Genomic DNA, 22,506 nt, shown 5'->3' with positions numbered 1-22,506 from the left:
TAAAATTACACCCCATATAATAACTATCTTCTTTTTTTGGTAACATAATAGTTAACCATCTTAATACAAAAAAAATACTTATGATTACCAATAATAAGTGTAGAGATTTTGACCAAATATTTGATTATTTAATACACTATTTATGACAAAAAATGTCATATGAATATATATATATTTTCATCACTAAACGATCTTCCTTCGTTATACAAAGTGTGATTAAGCTTAGAATTTGATAATTAAAAATGAAAATTAGATTTTATGCATCTTTTGCCTATAACAGCGAAGTATTATTTAAATGTCAATGCTGTTATAGGTGTATAATAGCTATTCTCTATAACAGCTGAAGAATTTCGGATCCGACGATGCTGTTATAGAGAGGTTTGACTGTAAAATGAGAGAATTTTATTTCATCCGAGAGAAAGAATATTTAAGACTATTGAATAGTTTAGTATTGAATTTCGAATTTTTTGTAACTTACTACTTACTATTCGAAATACTAAAACTAATTTCGTATCATTTTTTTTTTTTTTTTGCGGATTGCCCTTTAAAGGCACTGGTCTTTAATTTTTGCCCCTCAAATTGGTGGTCTTTAATTTTTGCCCTTCGCATAACATCCCGAGGTTCTGGGTTCGAACTCCAGTTCAGTAAAAAAAAAAAAAAAAAAAATCCGCAAGGCAGAGGTTTAGATTCAAAAGACAAAGTTTTGCTGCAAAACTTTGCCTTGCTAATTCAAATTCTACCTTGTAATTTTTTTTATTTTTTGACTGAGCAAAAATTAAAATCCGAAACTAAAAAATTTTTAACGAAGAGCAAAAACTAAAAGACCACCAAAGACAAAAATTAAAGACCAGTGCCTTTGAAGGGCAATCGTACAAATGACCCATTTAGTTTTAGTAGAAAAATTATAATGGGCTTCCTGCTGGCTTGAAGTTGTTCTCGTCGCGCCAGGCCCAAGATTTTTAAATTTAATGTTTATTATTTTTAAATTTAATGTATAAAGTATTATTTTAGACATATAAATTTATTCAATGAAGTTCGATATTTTTTAATTTATTTTTATAAAATTAAATTAGATAGATTTTAAATTTTATATTTTTTAAATTTATTTTTATAAAATTAAAAATCTATCTAATTATTCATTACAGTTATACATTTATATAAATACCTAGCAGAAGGGCTTCTGTTTCAGTAGTATTTTGACGGCAAGCCAAATCTTGCTAAGTACTTCCACTCCACACTCCATAGTTGCATCAAGAACATTCATAGAAAATGGAGGGAACATCTAAAGGGGCAAAGTTTTTGTCCCAAGAAATCATATTTGAAATTCTTTTAAGGTTACCTGTCAAATTCCTCTTGAAATTGGTGTGTTTCAAAATCATGGCTTTTTTTATTTTCAACTCCACTTTTCACCAAAACCCATGTCAAATTTTCATTAAATAACTCAAAAATGACTGAAAATAGACTTGCTGTAGTAGCCTCTTTTTCTGGTTTGGGACAATCTGCAATGTTTACAATTTGGGGTTTGAATATTCATTTAAACTCAATTGTCCTCCTAAATCTTTGTCTCTCTCGGCTCGGATGTTGGGTTCGTGTAATGGATTAATTTGTTTAACTAGTGACTCGTTTACGCTAACGCTATTGAACACATGTACTAGAAAAGTTTGATGTATTTCCTGATTTTATGCTTTAGAATAAAGTGGGTTCAATAACATTAACGTAAACGAGTCACTAGGTAAACAAATTAACCCATTACAAGAACCCAAAATCCGACCATAGAGGGGTAAAGATATAGGAGGACGATTGAATGAACAAATGAATTTTCAGACCCCATGTTGGCAAATATTGCAGATTCCATCCAAGCCAGGAACTGAGGCTGCCACAGCAAGTCTACTTTCAGTTATTTTGGGGTTCTTCAATGAAAATTTGACATGAGTTTTGCTGAAAACTGGAGTTGAGAGTAAAGAAAGCCATGATTTTGAAACACAACTGAATTTCAAGAGGGATTTGACAGGTAACCTCAAGAGAATTTCAAAGATGATTTCTTGGGGCAAATATGTTGACCCTTCATATGTTTCCTCCATTTTTGTACTGAATCAATTAGCAACACTATTTTCTTGAATTTTATTCATAAATGTACAAATCTTTGAATGCTTCCTGCAATTTTTCACATTATGAGAATAGCGGCACCTCTAGTTATAATAGTAAGAAACCTACTTGAACTCAAAACAGGAAAACCTAGTCTTTATATAAATTTGACGATAAATCCTAACTAAACATGAATTAGAAACCAAATTCTACCCAATTTTAAAATTCGACGGCTTTCAATTAATATATTCCAACACAATTGTTGAATGTGGAGTCGAAGTATTGAGCTTCCAAATTTGCCTTTGCTAAAGCAACATTTTTCTTGAGGTAAAGGCTATTAATTTGCGAGAAAGTGTTGCCTTTTCATTAACCAAAAAACACGCTTGTAATACTTCTTAGTGAGAAGTTCTCACATATACTTTTGGCAACACTTTCCAAGCCTTGTCTAAAATTGGTATGCGCTTAGGCAAAATTTATTGTATTAAATCTTTTAAGTTGTTAGAAATTTGAAATAGAAAGAAGGAAAACAAAGATATTACCGACAAAAATAAAAATTTGAAGTGTGTAGAATGTTGGACATAACCTTGTGATGATGCAAAGAATAAACAAATTATCATCTCTCATCTTTAATTCCGTTTTAGAGACTGATTTATTGTTGATTTTAATAGCCAGGTTAATGGCTCATTAAGTTCTCCTTAATGGCTGAGTTAATGGCTTATTGATCCTCTTTTACCCTTTCGGATTTTCAGCCTATATAGAATCACCTTATTGGTGAATTACTTACACACAGAAAAATTTTATTTCTTCTTCATCTTTTCCTCTTGAGTTGTCTTTTGGGCAATTGGTTTTGTCTGTTCGTGTTTGGAAAAGCTTAGTCCTTTGGTGCACGTGTTTGGAAGAACTGTAAAATCTTGGGGAGTGACCGGCCTTAACGATTTTGTACTATCGGCAAAATTGATTGCTTTCAAGATATCTTTGAAAACACTTGACACAACGATTTAATCCGATAAGTTAATTCTATCTTTTGTTAAGATTTCCAACATAGAATATTTCCTCAAAAGATTGATTGCCTGATTTGGGGGTAACAGATTAATCTTTGAAAATACCAGTCTAATAATTATTTAACAGTGGCTGTTGTAATTTTTGTTTGATCTTAGTCTCACTCTCTCTTATTTAGAAGTACCAATAACGTTTATCAAAGAACATTTTTCAAAAGGTTAAAACCTTTTTAAAACAGAGATATCATTTTGTTTTACTTCCTTCCTTCTATTTTATGCCGTACATTTTTCAGTTTTAAATTTTTGAAATTCGCAAATAATTGACTTTACACTTACCATTCTACCTTCCAAAAAAATTATAATCATACAAATGTTGTATTGTGTTTAAGACCACACTATAGACCACGCAAATACACAAATTTTAAAAAATATTTATTTCTTCCTTTCTTATTTTCTTTATCCGTACCAATTATGCCATATAACTTAAAATTAACGGTGTAAGTAATAACCACTATGGTTATTTCATATTGCAAACTACTCCATTCAACAAGGGACATCTACTGTCACCAGTGTAACTTTTGACCTTCAATGTGTGGGGATTTGATCACATGCAAATTCACATGGAGAAGAACTACTCAGTGTCAGTTAGATCCCAAAAAATAGTAGCAGTCATTAGTTATTGGGACCTCCTCCACGTGTGGAACATTATCATACTTGTCCACACTCAAACTATTTCTCAACTATTATACATGTGAGAATGATATTCTTTGTTTCAAAGATATGGTCATACCCTCATAAGTGCTGGCCAACCTTTGCTTTGGCTTTTGAAATTAAATTATTCTCTTCATAGTCATGGCGGAGCTAGAATTTTTCTTTAAGGGGTTAAAAAATATAAAGAAGTAAACACACGAAGAAGTCAAAGGGATTCAACATCTAATATATATAAATATATAAAAATAACTTTAACGTTGTATATACAGTTTAATTTTTCACCGAAGGAGATTCAGATGAATACCCTCGGCCCAACCTAGCTCTACCCCTGCTTCATATCCTGAGTTAAGATTTTTAATTTATAGGGTTTGAACTATAACTCTCTTTGTATACTGAATTTGGAATAGATTATTTATATATATTAAATAAACTTTTTCTATTATAAATGCAAGATTTGAGCCAAAATTACTGAGTTCTACTGAACACATAAATAACATTGTGCCTCAGCCCTGTTTCCACCTTCAACGGGTTAAAATATTATTGATAGGTAATAGGTTCAATTACGCGTTAATAGGTTAAAATATACTAAATTACTAATAGTAACGGATTAAACAACACCGTAGCAGAACGTTCCCACACCATTCATTATATATATGTTTTCATATAAAGCAAACACACAGTAAATGTACATAATATTTGTCCTTCCCTCAGCTAAAACCATAGAAAGACCTAACACCACCTAATATACAACCCAAAAACTAAACATAGGAAACAACTTTTACAACAACAACAACCAAAAAAAAAAAAAAATTACATAAAGGTGGCTCATTCTCCTTTGGAGAGGGCTTACTATTAACCACCCTTATATAAGCAGTTTACAAAAGAGTTACATCAACAAGAAAGGACAAAAAGAGAAAAAAAAAGAAAAAAAAAAGGGTGAACCTCGGATACTTATTTTGCTGATCCAAAGGTTGATTTTCCTTTTTTTTTTGAAAACCCAACCGACAAAGGTAGCTATGTAACAATGTTATAAGGCTATTAGTATTTTAGTTTTTCTAAATCCTTGCCGCAGTGGAGGCGAATTCAGAAATTGAATATTACTAATTCGAGTTAGAATACTATCACGAACTTTATTATTTGTACTTATTCGGTAAATTTGTAAGTCCTTAACTGCATCCGCTCCTGTGATCCTGTTATGGAGTCAAAAGTCTATTTTGAGAAGTTAAGACGAGAAGTGTAAGTGGCTTTAGGAGTCCATTTGCTTGGAATTACATCTCTTGCTGAGAGGGTTCTTCTTTTTGATAGTGTTGTTAACTTGATTGAGAATGGCCCTTGTAATGGTCCGCCAATAATGCACCAATTTGCTCCCCATAGATGTGTCATCTTTAACCATTGATTGGACCTTGCCTGAAAAATTAACAAATTATTAATTTTAAATAAACTTCAACATATACTCCCATCATGTCCTTTTAAACTGTCACTCTTAGCCAAACAACTTTGGTCCAAAATATATAATTTGACACTTTAGAAAATCAAGAATGCATTCATATGTTTTGATTTCACCCTTACTAATATTCCATGAAACATGTGTAATCAATTGTAACTCATTTAAGGAGAAAAATGAATGATTTGTAAGTCAATAAACCCCCTGTTCCATTTTAGGTGCTGTTTTAGCATAAAAGGGTCACAAATAATTGTTGTTTTAGAAATCAAGACAAATTAATTATTATTTCAAGCTTACCCTTGCTATTGAATATCTGAAAAGTGATTAGTAGTGGTCACATTCCAATAGTAGCATTTAGAAAAAGGTGGCTACCATTGTGGCACATCACGTGGTTATAATAGTATTCTAAGATATCCAAAATACTTTTCATTTGTCTTCATCGAAATGTGTTTGATTTCTTGTAAATTGTAATGAGTCTTCTAAGGCAGTGATTAGAGAATTGGTAGTCATTTTGGAATTCTAAATTTTCACTTTGAGTACACATGAAATAAAATGTACTTACTAAAAAAATGTTTTTTATCAGTGAATATATTAAGTGAAATCCAATTAAGATATGTACCTCTCTAATATCCATAGATCCAATATCACCATCTCCATCCTCAAACTCAACCAAAAGAGAGAGCCAATAAGCTGTTGAGCCTGCATTCACATGAAAGGCAATGTTCTGTCCAGGATACTTGCAAGGAGTCCTACACCCACCACGAAAATTAAAACTCTCAGCAATCATCATCTTTATCTAATATTTTGTGTTTAGTTTTTTCATTTTATAAATCATAGTGATAAAAAGTTAAATCTCAGTTACTCGTGGCAGCAAAATCACTTTAGCACTTACAATACCTCATTCCGTACTTAAATCGTGTAAATCATTCTACCCAATGCTCAATGAAAATTGGACTTTAGATGATCATCGCGATCCTTTCACCGCGATGACTCAACAATGACATTTTAGTATTGAATTTAGTTTGAAGTAATCAAGTTATTGCTCTCAGCTAACTCTTTCCTCTCCCTATTAACCCCACTATTACCTCTGTAAAAAAAAAAGTTATTTCCCATAACTATAATAAAAAATAAAAATAAAAATAAAAAGGAAGTACCTAAGGACTCACTTCTTTAATGACCCCCAAAAGGAAAAAAGTAGTCACAGTAATCAGAAAATAGTGAAATAAATTTGGTCAAACGAAAAGTGTGTCAGCAGTCAAGACTCTATTTTATGCAAACCGAGGAAGAAATCAGTGAAGATTTTGACCAAAAAAAAGAAGGATAAAACATGGAGGCGTGTACCATAATACAGAATTCACCACCTTACAAAATTATTACTACTATCATTCTACTCATAAAAATGTATTTTTATAGCACTTGATTCGTTTTAAATCACAAATTTTGAATATTCCAGAAGTCTTTTTTTAAAATTAAATTTTTATTTCCAATTAAACAACCTATTTATAGAAAAGACAAAGGGATTATTCCTTCCGTCCCGATTTATGTGGTTTGGCAATGAAGTTTGAAAAAAATTAAACTTTTGATATTTATAGTCTAAGATTCTAAAACAAATCTTAAACATTTGTATATTTACAAATTATTTCAGTAAAGATAAAGTGAGAATTTTAGAATATAAAAAAATTATGATAGACTAAAAAGCAAAGGACATTACTGCATAAATTTAGATAGAAAAAGTAATAAAAATAGATTTAAAAAATGAAACAGAAATAACCCCATCACAGTGACTGAACTCAGCTCTGTCATTGTCAGTTGTCGCTCAAACACTTTCAAAACGAAATTGTACGGTGTACTTCCAATTTCGGTAAATAAAATTAAATCATACACTAACCACTAATTGACAAAACTGAAACTGCACACTGTTAGTAGTATTATTAAAAACATTATCCCTTCCTACTTGGATGTTTAATAACAAAATTCAAATAATTTTTTTTTTAAAATTATACACATCTTTAATTTAAGATTATAAAATTCACAATTCACTACTCTTTTGACTTACTTGCGGTAAATGACGGTGATTTTACCACGGTTACGCAGCTTCCCATTACGTCCCGAAACAGCCATGCGTCCAAATGCAGACCCACTAAGGTCGAAATGGTTTAGGCCTTTAGTTAGTTGCGGTGATTCATCAGTAATGATAACTGTTACAGCTCGTTTCGAGCAAATTGATTTGTCCAAGCATTTTACTTTATAACAGGCACCACAGCCTTCACCGTTTTTAAATAGGCCTGAACTCACTGCACCTACTCTGGCCTTGAATGGTTTTACATCCACCATGGACCCGTATCCGCATGCCCCACCTACGCCAAAAATTAAATCATTGACAAGAAAATTAGGACATTGAATGAATTGTAGTTATAACAAGTAGTAATATGTTGTTTCATCAATCTCAAACTAGTTGGGGTCGGTCTATGCATAGTACGGATTTAGAGCGGGTATGGTGGTTCAACTTAACTCAAATCACTTCCACATATGCAAAAAAAATAAAATGTAAATGTATTGAATGTACTAACTTATATTTTAGTGAGAAGTGTAATGAAAACTTTATATGAGTAGTGCAATTTGACCTGTTGTAGAAGGACAACTATACTTGTAACTTGCAAGTAACACTCAATTTAACTGATGGTATAAAATATAATTATATTGTTTAATAGATCGTGTTCACTCTCAACCCATATATTTTAATTTCTGAAGCGGCCTCTATTCTTGTTGGTTCATTATTCTAGGCTCTAGCTGTAATGCATGACCTGGAGAGCACGTTCTAATGCATTTATTTAATACAATAAAATTAATCATTAACTGACTTGTTTTACTGACTTTCAACTATCTAGCGCTCCTGCGTGTAAATTGAAGCAACGTAAATTTTGTTAAAAATTAAAGTAAAAAAGTGTGTATGACTTCGGCTAAGTGATAAATAAAGTGGTTGAGAATCGTGATGTTTTTGGTTCCAATGCTACCAAAACAAAAATATTTGGTGTTTTTTCTTCATCTATTCAAGTTTTGATAAATAGAATAATTTGTGTTGATAAAAGATAGCACGTATTCAATAAAATTAGTGGAAATGTAAGTAAACTGGCCTAAACTCCACCTTTATAAAAAAAAAAATGTGTGTCTGACTTTTTCATGCTTTTATTCGACTAATTTGGTGTAAACACTTGCGGGAATAAGTTTTTAACCCTGAACTGACTATAAAGGGAAAAACAAAAGTAAATGTAAATATGGATAGAACTCGAAACTTACCGTCACTACCATCACCATTAGGACTGCCATACCAAGTAGCTGAAGCAGAGTGCCAATGTCTGAGAGGGCTGCCCGCAGAAGCAATGTCGATGACAACGAAAAAAGCTAGAACCACCAACACAACCAAATAACTAAAATCCATAATGTAAGTGTAGAATATAGTCCTCAGTTTCTCAGCTTTACGGAGAAACCGAGGTACTAAGAAGAAGAGAATGCTATGTAGTGTTAGAAGTTAGAAGTAAGAACAAAGTTAATTTTGGAGACTTGTTGTAAGGTATGTAGTCCTATTTTTATAAGGTGGGAATATAAAGGGTAGTGGAACTTTTAGGTCCATGTGACCCTATTTGAATTATTTTTATTCACGATGGTGTCAGTACTTACTTTATAATATGGGGGCCAGCGACAGTTAAGACGTTACAACAGCAAAGCTATAAAGCTCTTGACACTATTGTCAGTTTAGGGGTCAGTTTGGTTGTTGGTTTTAGTTATAGACGTTGTAATGCATTAATTATCAAACGTAATGATAACAGAATTTAACTTATAGACGTTGTAATGCATTAATTCTTCATGTAGCATTCTGATTGAGAGTTAGTGTAAATAATCAGTCAAAAGATGGTTAATAGGTGTTTTTTTGTTAAAATGTAGATTTGGAATCATGAAAATAAGATATGCATGCTACTTGCAATTAACATTATCAAAGTGATACGATAATGTAAAAATTTGCTACACTAACAATGTCTATTAACTTAAACTCATGATAATAACATAACAATTGTTATGTGAATATTAAAAACGGGATTGGTAAAATGTACATTTATAATTTTGTAAAATAAGACAAATTACTTGTATACTATAATAGGTTGAAGTCATGACATGCAATTATGATGGTATAAAAATTCCTTACAACGATATATGTAACTTATACTCATAATAATATAACTATGTTATGCGGAGATATATATATATAAGGATTGTTATATGAACGATAAATAATGCACGAATTGTTATATGGTGAATAAATACATGAATGTTATTTAGAAATTACAATTGCAAGGGCATTTGCTTTTTGTATATTCAAATCCACGTAGTTAATACACGTATTATTTATTTCACTTATTAGTATTTCATAAAAAAATAATGCATGGATTTTCGTGTACTTTATTTAGTACTATTAATTATACAACATTAAGTTCCCCGTATTAAACTTCATATGTACCGAAAACCAAAAATTGTGTTGGTGACAGGGGGATTAACTAGTAGTAATATATACTCTCTCCGTTCATTTTTACTTGTCAACTTTGGACTTTTCACTCTATTTGAGAAATAATAAATGAAGTACATAATTTACCAATGTACCCATATTAATTGGTACATATTTTTATTGTATTTGAAAAATGATTTGAAGCGAGTATTTAAAACTATGGGTAAAACAGAAAAAATAAATTATTTTTTCTTGACATGCTTAAAGTGACAAATAAAAATGAAAATCTATTTTTAGAATACTGAACTAGTAAAAGTGAACAAAGGAAGAACATGATTTTATACTTCATACAAAGCTATAAAATACTTGCTTACTATATTTAACGGTCAATGCTTTAGGGGCATACTGGTCATTTGAAAAGAATGGAGCATTCGACCGTTATTCTTGTTTGTTTATTGGGTTTTGGGCAGATTTGGGTTGTTCCTCAATTGTACTGTTTCTAAGTTCCATTTTTTGGTTTTCATCTAAAGAAGAAAAAGAATGAAAGAAAGCAAAAACAGGAGAGAAGAATCTTTTTTCTTCTGAAATATTTGGATCCAGTAATTCTTTTTTGTTCCATTTGGGTGAGAAAAATTGAGAGCAAATGAAAAGTACATGTCTAATTTCTCTCTTGTTTATGCCACAGTAATTGATGAATATCACTGTCCCCACGTGTTGGTGGGAGTCAGAGTCATACGTGTTGGAATTATTTACTGTACTAAATGTGAATTTATTAATATATTAATTCAGTTTTGCCAAACGAGTTAAATGTTCGCAATTGGTAGACAAGGCACCAGACGTTATAGATGGAATTTTAACATTTTTAGTCAGTCGATTAACAACAATTTAACTCGCTTAATTATGAGTAATAGTTTGTAACTCTCGCGGGTGCATACTTAATTTCCATCTCAATTTATATGAAAATTAATTTATTTTGAGGGCTCTTTCTTTGACTATAATTTTCCTTCCTTTATTTCAATACATAGATGTATTTTTATCTATGCAATTATGTAATCGTAACATTATTGCGAGTCCGCGACTTTTGTAGCACAAAAAAAAAAAAAAAACATTAGTAGGTAGCACGCACTAAATTAGTGTGTGAAAGGACCAAACTGTAAAAGTGAAAATTGGGCCTTTCACGCACGAATTTCGTGCGTGAAGGGGTAAAGTCGCTAATCTCTGCAATGCGGAGAGGTTCCTTCCATTTCTGATTCGATGGTTGTCATAAGAGGAACAGTTGCTTATGTACCACAAGTTTCATGGATTTTTAATGCAACGATAAGTAACCCCCATTTTAAACGAAGTCGGAACCAAAATGACTCAATAAAAAATTAAGTGAACCAAAATACCCCAACAAAAAAAAAGTTACAAAACTACCTTTAGCACAGTAAAATACCGCGCTAAAGCGAGTCATGGAGACGGAGTCATTAGCTGCACTTTTTTTTTTTTTTTTTTAGCGCAGATTTTACTACACTATAGCTAGCACTAAAAAAATAAATTTGGTAAACTTTTTTTTTTTTTTTGCAACACTTAGTGTGTTTTTTCATACTTTGACCAATGATTAGTCGTGTGTCAAGACTCCGAAACGTCAATATTTTATATAGAACCTGATATTTTTTTTCTGCGTACAATAATGTAGGCCCAATACATCAAGGATATGTAGACGTTCGGATAGTCATTTTAGGGGTTGAAAAGGTACCCGAAGTAAGTTTTGTTTGACTGTAAGGTTAATTTAGTTAACTTTATATGTCGAGAAAATTAGTCGACTTTATTTTCAAAAATTGAAACGCGAAGTGAAATTGACATTCGCGCCTACATTACCCGGGATTTTTACGTTGAAATCTATTGCGTATCATCATCTTATAAGTAAATAAAACTGAAAATTTCAAGCCAATTTGGGGGGAAATTGAAATTGAATGGGATAAAAGGTGTTTTTTTAAAAATCGGCTAGGCCAAACCGCCTTGCGGTGTTTGTCCGCATAGATCTCGAAAAAATACGCAAGTTCAAAAAAAAAAAATGCGTAAAACGGACGTCCGAGCGCAAAGTTATGACCATCCAAAGTTTGACCACTTTACAACTAGTTTTTCTCCCTATATTTTTTAGAATTATATTTATATTCAAAATAAAGTTATGTCTTGATTAAAAAATAACACGCTTAAATTAAAATCTTAAAAATAAAACACCCTAAAGTTTTCAAAGAAAACTTACTTCGGGCACCTTTTCAACCCCTAAAATACCGATCCGAACGTCTACGTATCCTTGATGTATTGAGCCTACATTATTGTACGCAGAAAAAAATATCAGGTTCTATATAAAATATTGACGTTTCGGAGTCTTGACACACGACTAATCGTTGGTCAAAGTATGAAAAAAATACTAAGTGTTGCAAAAAAAAAAAAAAAAAGTTTACCAAATTTTTTTTTAGTGCTAGCTATAGCGCAGTAAAATACTACCCTATGCAAAAAAAAAAAAAAAAAATCTTTAGCGCAGTAAAATACTGCGCTAAAGCAGTTAATGGCTCCGTCTCCGTGAACTACTTTAGCGCAGTAAAATACTGCGCTAAAGGTAGTTTTGTAAAAAAAAAATTTGTTGGGGTATTTTGGTTCACTTAATTTTTTATTGAGTCATTTTGGTTCCGGATTCCGTTTAAACGGGGGTTATTTACCTTTTGCATTAAAAATCCATGAAACTTGTGGTACACAAGCAAGCATTCCTCTTATGACAACCATCGAATCAGAAATGGAAGGAACCTCTCCGCCTTGCAGAGATTAGCGACTTTACCCCTTCACGCACGAAATTCGTGCGTGAAAGGCCCAATTTTCACTTTTACAGTTTGGTCCTTTCACGCACTAATTTAGTGCGTGAAACCTACTAATGTTTTTTTTTTTTTTTTTTTGCTAGTTTGGTTCAACTTTTTTTTTTTGTGCTACAAAAGTCGCGGACTCCATTATTACTTATGGTGAGCAATAATTTTTACCCTGCCTCTACAAGGAGAGATATTTTTTACTAGTTAGTTATAAACAGACACATGTGAGATGACAGACAGAGAATCCCCACGTACATAACATGATTTTAATTATCAAGTCCTCAAAGTCTCAAACCTTGACTTTAGAATATTATTATTGGCTTTATTATTGCCATTTTCACGTTCCTTTCACTTTAGGCATCTCTTTAGGCCTGACAAACGGGGCTACCAGGGAGAACTTTATGCTCATGTGATTGACACCTCTATTAGCCTGGTATATGGATTCTGTTCATGACTTTGGAGTCTTGGACAACCCATCTATGTTCAAAGTCATAAAGAGAAATTATTATGATTAAAACTTTGATACTACATTAATCAAAAGACGACGATCTATTTCCAGTTCGCTCGCCATTAATGTTGAAATTTATAAATTTCTTTTCTTTACTTATTGATATGCTTAAACTCAACGAGTACGTCATCCAAACTTTGCCTGACCTGGGACTACAATGGAAGTATCAAAAGGCAAGAAGAGTCGGGGAGCCCAAACATGCGACAAAAATACACACACATGTAGTATTATTGCAATCCTTGTAAAAAGAAATCCTCCAATTAGTGATATGCTTATTAAAATTCAGCATATTGTTCGATCCTGCCTATAGAACTTGAGATTGCAGTCAGAGCAAAAATCACAAGAAGGGATAGGGAACCCAATATTTTTTCCTCCACTTGTATTTTCGTTGGATGTATGTTTATCCGACGGATACTCCATTGGGAACCTCATATTTCCTAACGGACCTTCCTTAGAAATTTCTATCATAAATTCATGTATTTTTAGTGGTCTATGTATGTATTTATGTATATATAGACATAAATAGGGGGCAAAAAATGAAGTAGTTATAGTGCATTGCAGAAGAATTTGCGGATTACGTACTATTGGGGCTTGCTAGTGTAGCTACACATAAATGTGAATAACCAAATGTTTTTCATCCCTATTTTCTCACGTATTAAGCATGAAAGTTAAAGCAATTTTTCAAAATGGAATGAAGCTTGAACCTGCCATCTCAATTATGCTCGAATCTATCAACAAAACATCGAATGTAATTCCACAAATTATGATGAGTTTAATGAAAGGATGTTAATATGTTCATAAAATATTTAGAAAGATAGATTATCAAATTAAAATCTATCGCCTCAAAGTGGCTCGTAGGATATTTTATACTTGTAAAGGTTGTTTAGTAATTTCAAACCTATCAGTAGTATCGTATTTTCTTTCTTTTCTCCAACCCTGATGTAATAATATATAATAATAATAATATAATAAGAATATTGGAATGAAGCTTGAAGTCTAAGATATTATTGGTGATTTTGGGGACGTTAAGGCAAAAACATGCCTCGTGCATTCCTTATCCATCCAACAAATGGATCACACACCAATCACCACTCACTTCATAATTTTTAAGCAAATAAATGTGTAAGTGTTACCATATCAATGATTGACACGTTCTGATGCTCTTTGCATGACGTGTACGAGCAGTGACCGGTGAACAATAAAAAGTACTCGTAATGGATTTATGTGAATTCAACGTTTTGGACATAAGCATAGAAATATATATATAAAAATAATACTACATTTTTCGTAAATAATAAATCTTAAAGTTCTAATTTCAAATATATGATGAGTTTAATGATAAGAACTTAAAAATTAAACTCATAAAATATTTAGAAAAATAGATTATCAAATTACAATCCTAAACCTGCCTCAAAGTGGCATTGTAGCATATTTTGTTCGTAATTAGCTTCATAGCTGAACCCACTTAGAAAAGAATAAAAAAAGTCATATGTATCAACATTCCAAGGAATTATTATGCACTTAATTTCCTAGGTGTTCTCTACAATTTAGAATAACAATATAAGATTATGTACGTAGTACACACGTGTTAGTACGTATTAAGTTGAATTTCTTTATTCAATTGAAACCAGTTTTTTGCTTACGTCCGTTTTATTATTTGCGTGACCACGGGAGAAAATGTTAAACTCATATATGTTAGATTATATATTTTCTTCTCCTAAATTTATCATCAATTGAACATGTGGCAATATTTAATTTAAACGTTATTTGCTAACAAGGCCCCCAAATTGATATTAACTCCTGTGCCGCTCTCTCGTTTAATTTTATGTGTCTTAATTTAAATGAACACAAAATTTATAACTATTCAAAAGACTTTTAAATATTATGATTTTAAACTACTTGTATTCAATATACAAAAAAATAACTTTTGTATCTTGTGATGTTAATCATGTCATGTCATTCATATAGAGGAGTGTCATTATAAAATGCGAACTTTAGAATTAAAAAATTACTAAATATAGAAGAAATGAAGGATGACATTCTTTTTATATGGAGCAAAAAGAAAAGTAACATAAAATGAAATAGAAAAGTAATTAACTTGTAGTTAATTACTTATAATTTATATACATTGGCAGTTTAAAGAATTTTACACTATTAAGGCACCCTTACAGGTTATTGTACCAAGTAAGTTGACTTATTTTCTAAATTAGATCCCAATATTTTGCATGACCTATTAATATATTTTGTGATGACCTAATAGTTTTATAAAAGTTCATCTTGTCACGGGGATGATGATAGTTGTAAGCTTAAAACTGGAGCGCGAGGGACACTTGAAATTATTACTCAGTAGTATTTTATTTTCGGCCACTATTGGAGATGTAATTATATACATTGGTTACTTTTTTTAATTAATCCTTCTCGGAGAGGCCAAGAGCATGACAACGTTAATAATTTAGATGACATTATTTGGATGATTAGGGTATTGTTAATTACAAGTTGTAATTTACAACAGTTCTATTCCATAATGGATTGAAGTTGAGCGTTTTTGTTAATTTATTAAGTTAAATATTATGAATAACTCTTTGCTACGAAGGGATATGACTTCTTTTCAGCTTATAGCACAATACTGTGAATAATCATCTGATTTGGTCGAAAATTTTAATTAATTAATTGGCAGTGGCAACTCCACACCGGAAGGTGGGTGATATCAGACCCATCAGATTAGATTTATTTGATTTGATGCATACAATAGACATTTAAATTGGAGTATTAATTAACTAAGTTCATACAAGTTGGGCTACATTAGATCCTAAATTCAAGAAATGTTGATCCAAAATGTTGTTCTAGGGCTTAATTTGAGAATCATGGGAAGTATGTACTACGGGTCATTTGCAAAAGAATACATAGAGAGGAGGACATAAACCTTACCCTTATACAAAATGAAACTGAACATTTCTAGTTTGATGCATGGTGGCCAAAGTAATATTATACATGAACTACATGATGAATGTCCTAAGGGGTGAAAGGGATTCTTACTAAATAGTGGGAAAATTCTAAGTGATGCATGCTTTTCTATGTACAAAGGACATCTAGTACTTATTTTTAATTAGTGTTAGATGTTCTCTGCAGTTTAAAGAGACTAATAATGTAATCTATACTACTCTAGCAGCCAATAATCTCAAGGAGGATCAAAGTAGAAAAGATTAGTGCTTTATGATCTTGTTCTTAAACCCCATCTGTTAATGTTGAGAATGCCTCTCACTGGTTTTAGAAGATCTTGAGATTCATTGTAAGTCAATGTATCACTCTGAGTATGACTGATTTGTGCCAGTTTATTTGCAGTTTGGTTAGCCTCTCTTAGACAGTGTTTGATTTGAATCTGATTCTGCACCAACAACTTTTGCATCCAATTGATAATTTGAGAGATATTCCATGGAGATTTAATCTTTGCCCCTCAAATATGTGGTCTTTAATTTTTGCCCCTCAAATTTGTGGTCTGTTTTCCTTTATGTCCTTTATTGTTATTATTGTACAGGAAATTCACACCCTCATATGGTGAAGTGGCTGGAAAACTACAAGTTTTACCCCTAGCTAGCATGTAGTTATGGTGTTTCTTACGCTATTTTGCTGCTATGCAAACTGGAATACTGTGACTCTGTCCAATAACCAGTTTTTCTCTTGTACTCAAACGCTCACTTTTGGTAATAAACAATGTTAGTTGCCAAAAAAAAATATATAAAAAGTTATAATTTCTTGTATAGTGACGGAGGAATGCATTAAACATTTTTCCATATTAGCAAGTTTTTATTTCAATATTTGAAGTCACAATTAATAATTATTCTTTGGCAAAAATCTTCTTATAACCACTAGAAAATTGCTATACATATAACAAAGTTACAATTAATATTTAGAAAAGTTTATTGTTTCCTTATATAGTCATGACATTAGGAATGTAGTAAATCCCTTTCAATTTTTAAAGTTTTTAGTTAAATGACGGTAGAACTTTGCTTGATATTTTAGAATTTTGAATTAAACTATGTATAATCTTAATATCTACCAAAATGATTTTTGACAACAAGAATGAAGGTATTGTATTACAACAAATGGCTAACATTTTATTAACTTGAAAGATCCTCTCTCAATTATATAATAAGACATACGATACTATTATTTTTTTTAACATAAAAAGCTATAAACTATAAATACGTACAAGTGAGTAGTTATATAATAACAATAAAAATTTTGAGGGCTTTTGACTCATGCAAGCCTAAAGCAGATGCTTTTGCGGCCTTACCCTTGAGCCACCCATGGGTGTAAAATAGTGCAACCCATATTCCAAAGCAGGACAAACCAAAAACTGACACCAGGGGGAAAATCAGAAAACAACCCTTAATAATACCATGAAATGTAAGATCCACGAAACCTGCACCAAAATTGTTGAAAATCAGGAAAAAAAAATCTCTGTTGATCACCATTTGGTGTAAAAACACGCAACATAATACTCAAAATAACACAAGATTCAAAACTGTTATACAAGATACCTTGTTGGCCTGGTGGTGCATCAGGCAGATGGGGAGAAGAGGTGAATTTATAGGGGTGGCTTCAATCATCCTAATAAATTGACCAACATTTTCATTTGTAATAGGAAATGGTTGTGCATGAAAGAGAACCTTGCGTTTGTTAGATGAGAGAATTGGATCACGACCCTAGAACACAAGAAAAATAACTTTAGTTTGTCAAATGGACACTCTAAAAAAAAAAAACAATCTGCCTGTTTCATACTTGTGTTTCTTCTATGAAAAGCAAGTCATGTTAACTGCAAGGATTTTCTTAATTTGAAGGTTGAATGCAGTAAACAAAGTAACTTTGTCACTCTTATCATCCTCACTTCAAGGGTGAGAGAACATCTGTAAACAATAGAGAAAATAAAATACTACACACTAGGATAACTAAAACAAAAATGCCCACAAGAAGTACTCTTCTTCTTAACATTTCGGGACTAAGAATATTATATTTACCTAACTTAACTAAATTATTTGTCTTTGCAAATTATATGTTTAGAAGCTATTCAATTATTTGAATTCAACTATCGCGTTATGTAGTGATATTTATTTTTGTCATTTAACTAAATATTGCATCTATTTTGACATTAATTATTGCTTTTTTATATAATTTGCATACAATTTTTTATTAATTGATGCAATAGACACGTGCAACGCACGTACGCTACAACTAGTATTATATTAAAGGGAAACTTACATAAATGACTACATTTTGGGGGTTATCTTTTAGGCATAGCTACACTTTAGCTAATTACATTTCGTAGCTATAGTAGACGCACGCTACAGTAGATTGTATAAAGAGATTGTATTCAAAACGGCAACGAAATTGTATTCAAAATTCGGCTGTGTGAGATTTTGGTGTATTCAAGTTAAATTTCATTGTATTCAAGTCAAATTTTGATGTCTTTCAAGTTAGATGTATTCAACTAAGCTGTATTCAAGTCAAATGTATCCAACTCAACTGTATTCATTTGTAGCTACTTTTACATTGTATTCACTTTATTATATTTAAAATCCATTGTATCCAAAAAAATATCCTTCAAAAAACATAGATACACCAAAAATTAACAAATACATCCTAAAAAATGAATACAATCTAAAAAATTAACAAACAAAAAAAAACTCAAAAAAGTGAATACAATCGTCGAATTCGTGAATGAATACAATCGTCGAATTCGTGAATACAACAACACCAACCATTAGTTCCGACCAGATCTATCGCAGAATTTTATCTCATATCTATCTGAATCTACGATATCAGAATTCTTAGCTCTGTGTCGATTTAGACCAATTACACGCCTGTTATGCCATTTATCTTTTTCTTTTCACTGAGCCAGATTTAATATTATCATTGACTCGTCCATCTACCTAAACCAGATAACATCCCTCAATTAGCAAACAATCCTTGCAACCGAAGAAATCGACTAGTCCATTAGAAATTTAGAAAGAAAAAAAAACACAATCTCCAGCACAATACAGCATTGCAGATTTCAAAAACAACATCACATTAGAGGAAATGCACGTCTAGTAATAGTTAAATCATCTAGAACCAATAATGCTAGTAACAACTTTCAAATCTGGCGGCGACAGAAAACGCCGATGAGAGACAGAAAAGCCGGTTTCGCCGGAGCCGGGTTTCACCGAAGTTGGTTTGGACGGAGATGGCAGTGTAGGGTGGGATCGGAGAAGGAGTGGTGATTTGAGGAGCAGTGGAGGGACGGTGGGGTTGGCGGTTTCGTGGTGACAGATTTGGTGGGTGCTGCCGGAGTTCCGCCGGCGGTGGTGGTTGTTGGAGCAGAAGAAGACGGCTTAGAGAGAGAGGTGACGGAGGAGAGAGAAAATGGAGGAAAATGGGAGCAGATTGTGAGAGAATAGAGAGAATATAATTTTTAATAATAAATACAATATAATTTTAGTGTACTAATTACCTTGTGTAATTGACATACAAGATTTAGCTATGAGATGTAATTTTGGCAAAGTATAGCTACTAAATATAAATAAGGCCAAATGTTCTCTATACCATGTAAATTTCTTTATATTAAAAGAACGAAGTGTCTTAAAAATGTTGATTGGATTTATTTATCATTCATTAAAAGACTCTACAATAGACAAAATAATTATTTAATAATTTTTCTAGTATTTAGGACTTTAGAATATTGCTTGAGCCCCATTTTGAATTGGAGATTCACCAATGGAAAGTCCATTGAAGAATGGTATGACGATGGAAAGTCCATCACGCGGCAAGCAATTCCATTAGAAATTGGATTCGATTTTGAAAAAAAGAACAATAGAAAAAACTATGGGACTTAAGGAAAGTCCAAGGACTCAAGGCAGTCCTTTGTTCCAATTACGAATTGGATTCAAGTTTTTCCACGAGTAAAATGTCCAAAAGTTTATTTTGGGAAATAAACTTTTACGCCAAGAAATATAACCTTTGACCAAATAGGAAAAAGGTTCATAGATCGCTAAGGTTTGTAGTTTGCTTCTGTCCTTGGTCAATTTTAGATTGAAGCGGTTCTGATTGCCGTATCTTTTAATAACTGAATATCTTCTTCTGTCATCTCTTGTCTCTCTTTTTGAGAGAAAATTTTCTACTCACCTGCCTATGAAGAACTTCAAAAGTCTATCGAGAAAGGATGTGGTGGTAATTCCTGCAGCTTAAGAACGCGGTGTCCAGTCGTGTAGGAAGACTCACCCTAGTCACTATAGCACCCACTACCCCCAATTCTAGCTGAGAAGCACCCTCCACCCACTTCTATTTTTTCGTGAGCCCAAAAGCCTGCCGGCTCGATTTTTGAGACCCTTTCTGATTCCCTCACCTTATCTCATGAGAAGCAGGCCCTGCCTTAACCTGTCCTCAGACAGCCAACCCTCACCAGGCTGTTGGCATTACTAAATGCTCTGCCAAGCAGCAAGGTTTTCTGGATACGATAGATGCGGAAGTGGACAAAGAAGTCCGAGGAAGAAATAGTTGGACAACTGTATACACATTATATAAAGGGTGATGAAAAAGTTTCATAGCAATTATAATTAATGAGGAATTTTATTTATGAGAAACACTTTGTTGGAAGTGCGTGAGTATTACAAAATCAAGAGAGAAAAGTTACATGTGATTTCACAAGTTTGTAATTTTGTACTTCATAATATATTTATAATAATTTGACAGTGTTTTTCTTTTTTGCATATTGAAGCTGTTATTTGTTGTTTTTCGTAAGAAAAATTGAGTTCTACCCGTCTGAGATATTTCTAGCAGTCTAAAACTATTCATTTATTTGTAGTATTGATGTTGTTTTCATTCTTTCAACGGAAAAGGGCCAAAATTACCCTTGAACTTTGAAAAATAATTAAATTCATCTGCTTCGTTATCTTGTAAATAATTATCACTTCCGTCATCTGTAATTAAATATATCTTGCTTATGTTAAATGTAGATACACGTAAGATCATCCATAGCTTCACCATTTTCCTTCCAAATAATTTTTTATCCATTAATTTAACCCAACCCGACCCAGATATAATATTTTCACCCAAAATTTTACGGACCCAACCCGTACACCCCTAAAAACCATTTCCCCCCTGAACCCCCACACACACTCTCACTCTCTCCACACTAAATAGCCCATTCAAGTGTTGAGATTATACGATGAAGATGATGAACAGGAGGTAGAGATTTGAAAGAGTTTAACTTTTCCATTGAAGAATTGAAAAAGGGAAAAGAAAAGAGAGTATTTACAGTAAGAAAGTCAGACACAAATTAATATTTTAATAGCTAGAGATTTTTTTTTTTTTGTGGCGGTGAGATTAGCAGAGAGAGAGAGTTGTTGCTGGATAGCACTGCAGTGAATGTTGAATATTTTTTGTGTGTGAAATAAAGCTGAGGTCTTTTTTTTTTTTTTTTTTGGTGGAGACAAGAGAGTAAAAGTTGGTCTTTGATAGTTGAATGAAACGGAGCTATGAGTTGCAGTAATGGAGGAATCAGACAGGTGAATCGAGACCGTACAAGTAGCGTGAGTGAAGAAAAAGATAGGTGTGGATGTTCGATGTTGAGTTGTGACTGATTGGACACTAATCCTTTTACTCGGAAACTCGTCCGTCCTCTTAGGGGCGATTTAGTGTGGGGTTGAGAGAGAGTGTGTGTGGGGGTTTACGGGGAAAGTGATTTTTAGGAGTATACGGGTTGGGTCCGTATAGTTTTGATTGAAAATATTATATTCGGGTCGGGTTGGGTTGGATTAAATTGATGGGTAAAAAATTATTTGGGAGGAAAATGGGCTGGGCGTCTAGGATGATGTCACGTGGCAGTCCGTTTAACATAAGGGTATATTTAGATCATAGTATGACGGTAAGGGTATAATTGATCCCTTAATATGACGATAAGGGTATAATTGGCCCTATAGTATAACGAAGGGTATGAATGAACTATTTTCCAAAATTCAGGGGTAATTTTGGTCCTTTTCCGTTCTTTCAATACTACTAATGTTTCTTCATGTCATGCTACGATCTATCTGTAGAAAAATTATTGATCTACCATATGTTTTGTTCTATATACAGTATTTTATAATTGTGCATTTTGATTTTATCGAGTAAATACTATCTCCCATTAGCACGCAATTCTCAAACGAATACAAAAAAAATTGAGAGTTGATGGTTGAGAATCCTTATTCGTTGGTGGCTGCATCTTCAAGTCATGTTAAATCTATAGATAAAGGGGAACCATAAGCTAGAATTAAAAAGTGGCAACAAGGAAATCAAAAGAATGAAAAAAAACCAAGAAGTTCAATTGTTATGTTGATTATGATTCAGATATTGTAGGAAGGACATCACCCTTGATCTTCGAAAGACGACATTTAATTATG

The 22,506-nt window shown here is 32.4% G+C and overlaps 1 protein-coding gene across 1 annotated transcript; it reads right to left on the bottom strand.

Moving 5' to 3' along the window:
• Positions 1 to 4,414: 4,414 nt before the first annotated feature.
• LOC132053374 (expansin-B3-like) lies at positions 4,415 to 8,806 on the bottom strand. Its single transcript, XM_059445368.1, has 4 exons — positions 8,536 to 8,806; positions 7,295 to 7,595; positions 5,858 to 5,987; positions 4,415 to 5,201 (listed from the first exon to the last, which is right to left on the bottom strand). Exons 1-4 carry the CDS (start codon positions 8,675 to 8,677, stop codon positions 5,004 to 5,006), a joined length of 771 nt encoding a protein of 256 aa, XP_059301351.1. The 5' UTR covers positions 8,678 to 8,806; the 3' UTR covers positions 4,415 to 5,003.
• Between the last annotated feature and the right edge of the window lie 13,700 nt (positions 8,807 to 22,506).

The sequence above is a fragment of the Lycium ferocissimum genome, chromosome 4 (assembly GCF_029784015.1).
Source record: "Lycium ferocissimum isolate CSIRO_LF1 chromosome 4, AGI_CSIRO_Lferr_CH_V1, whole genome shotgun sequence".
In the NCBI taxonomy this organism is placed as follows: Eukaryota; Viridiplantae; Streptophyta; class Magnoliopsida; order Solanales; family Solanaceae; genus Lycium; species Lycium ferocissimum.
This window is presented reverse-complemented; position numbering and strand designations above follow the sequence as displayed.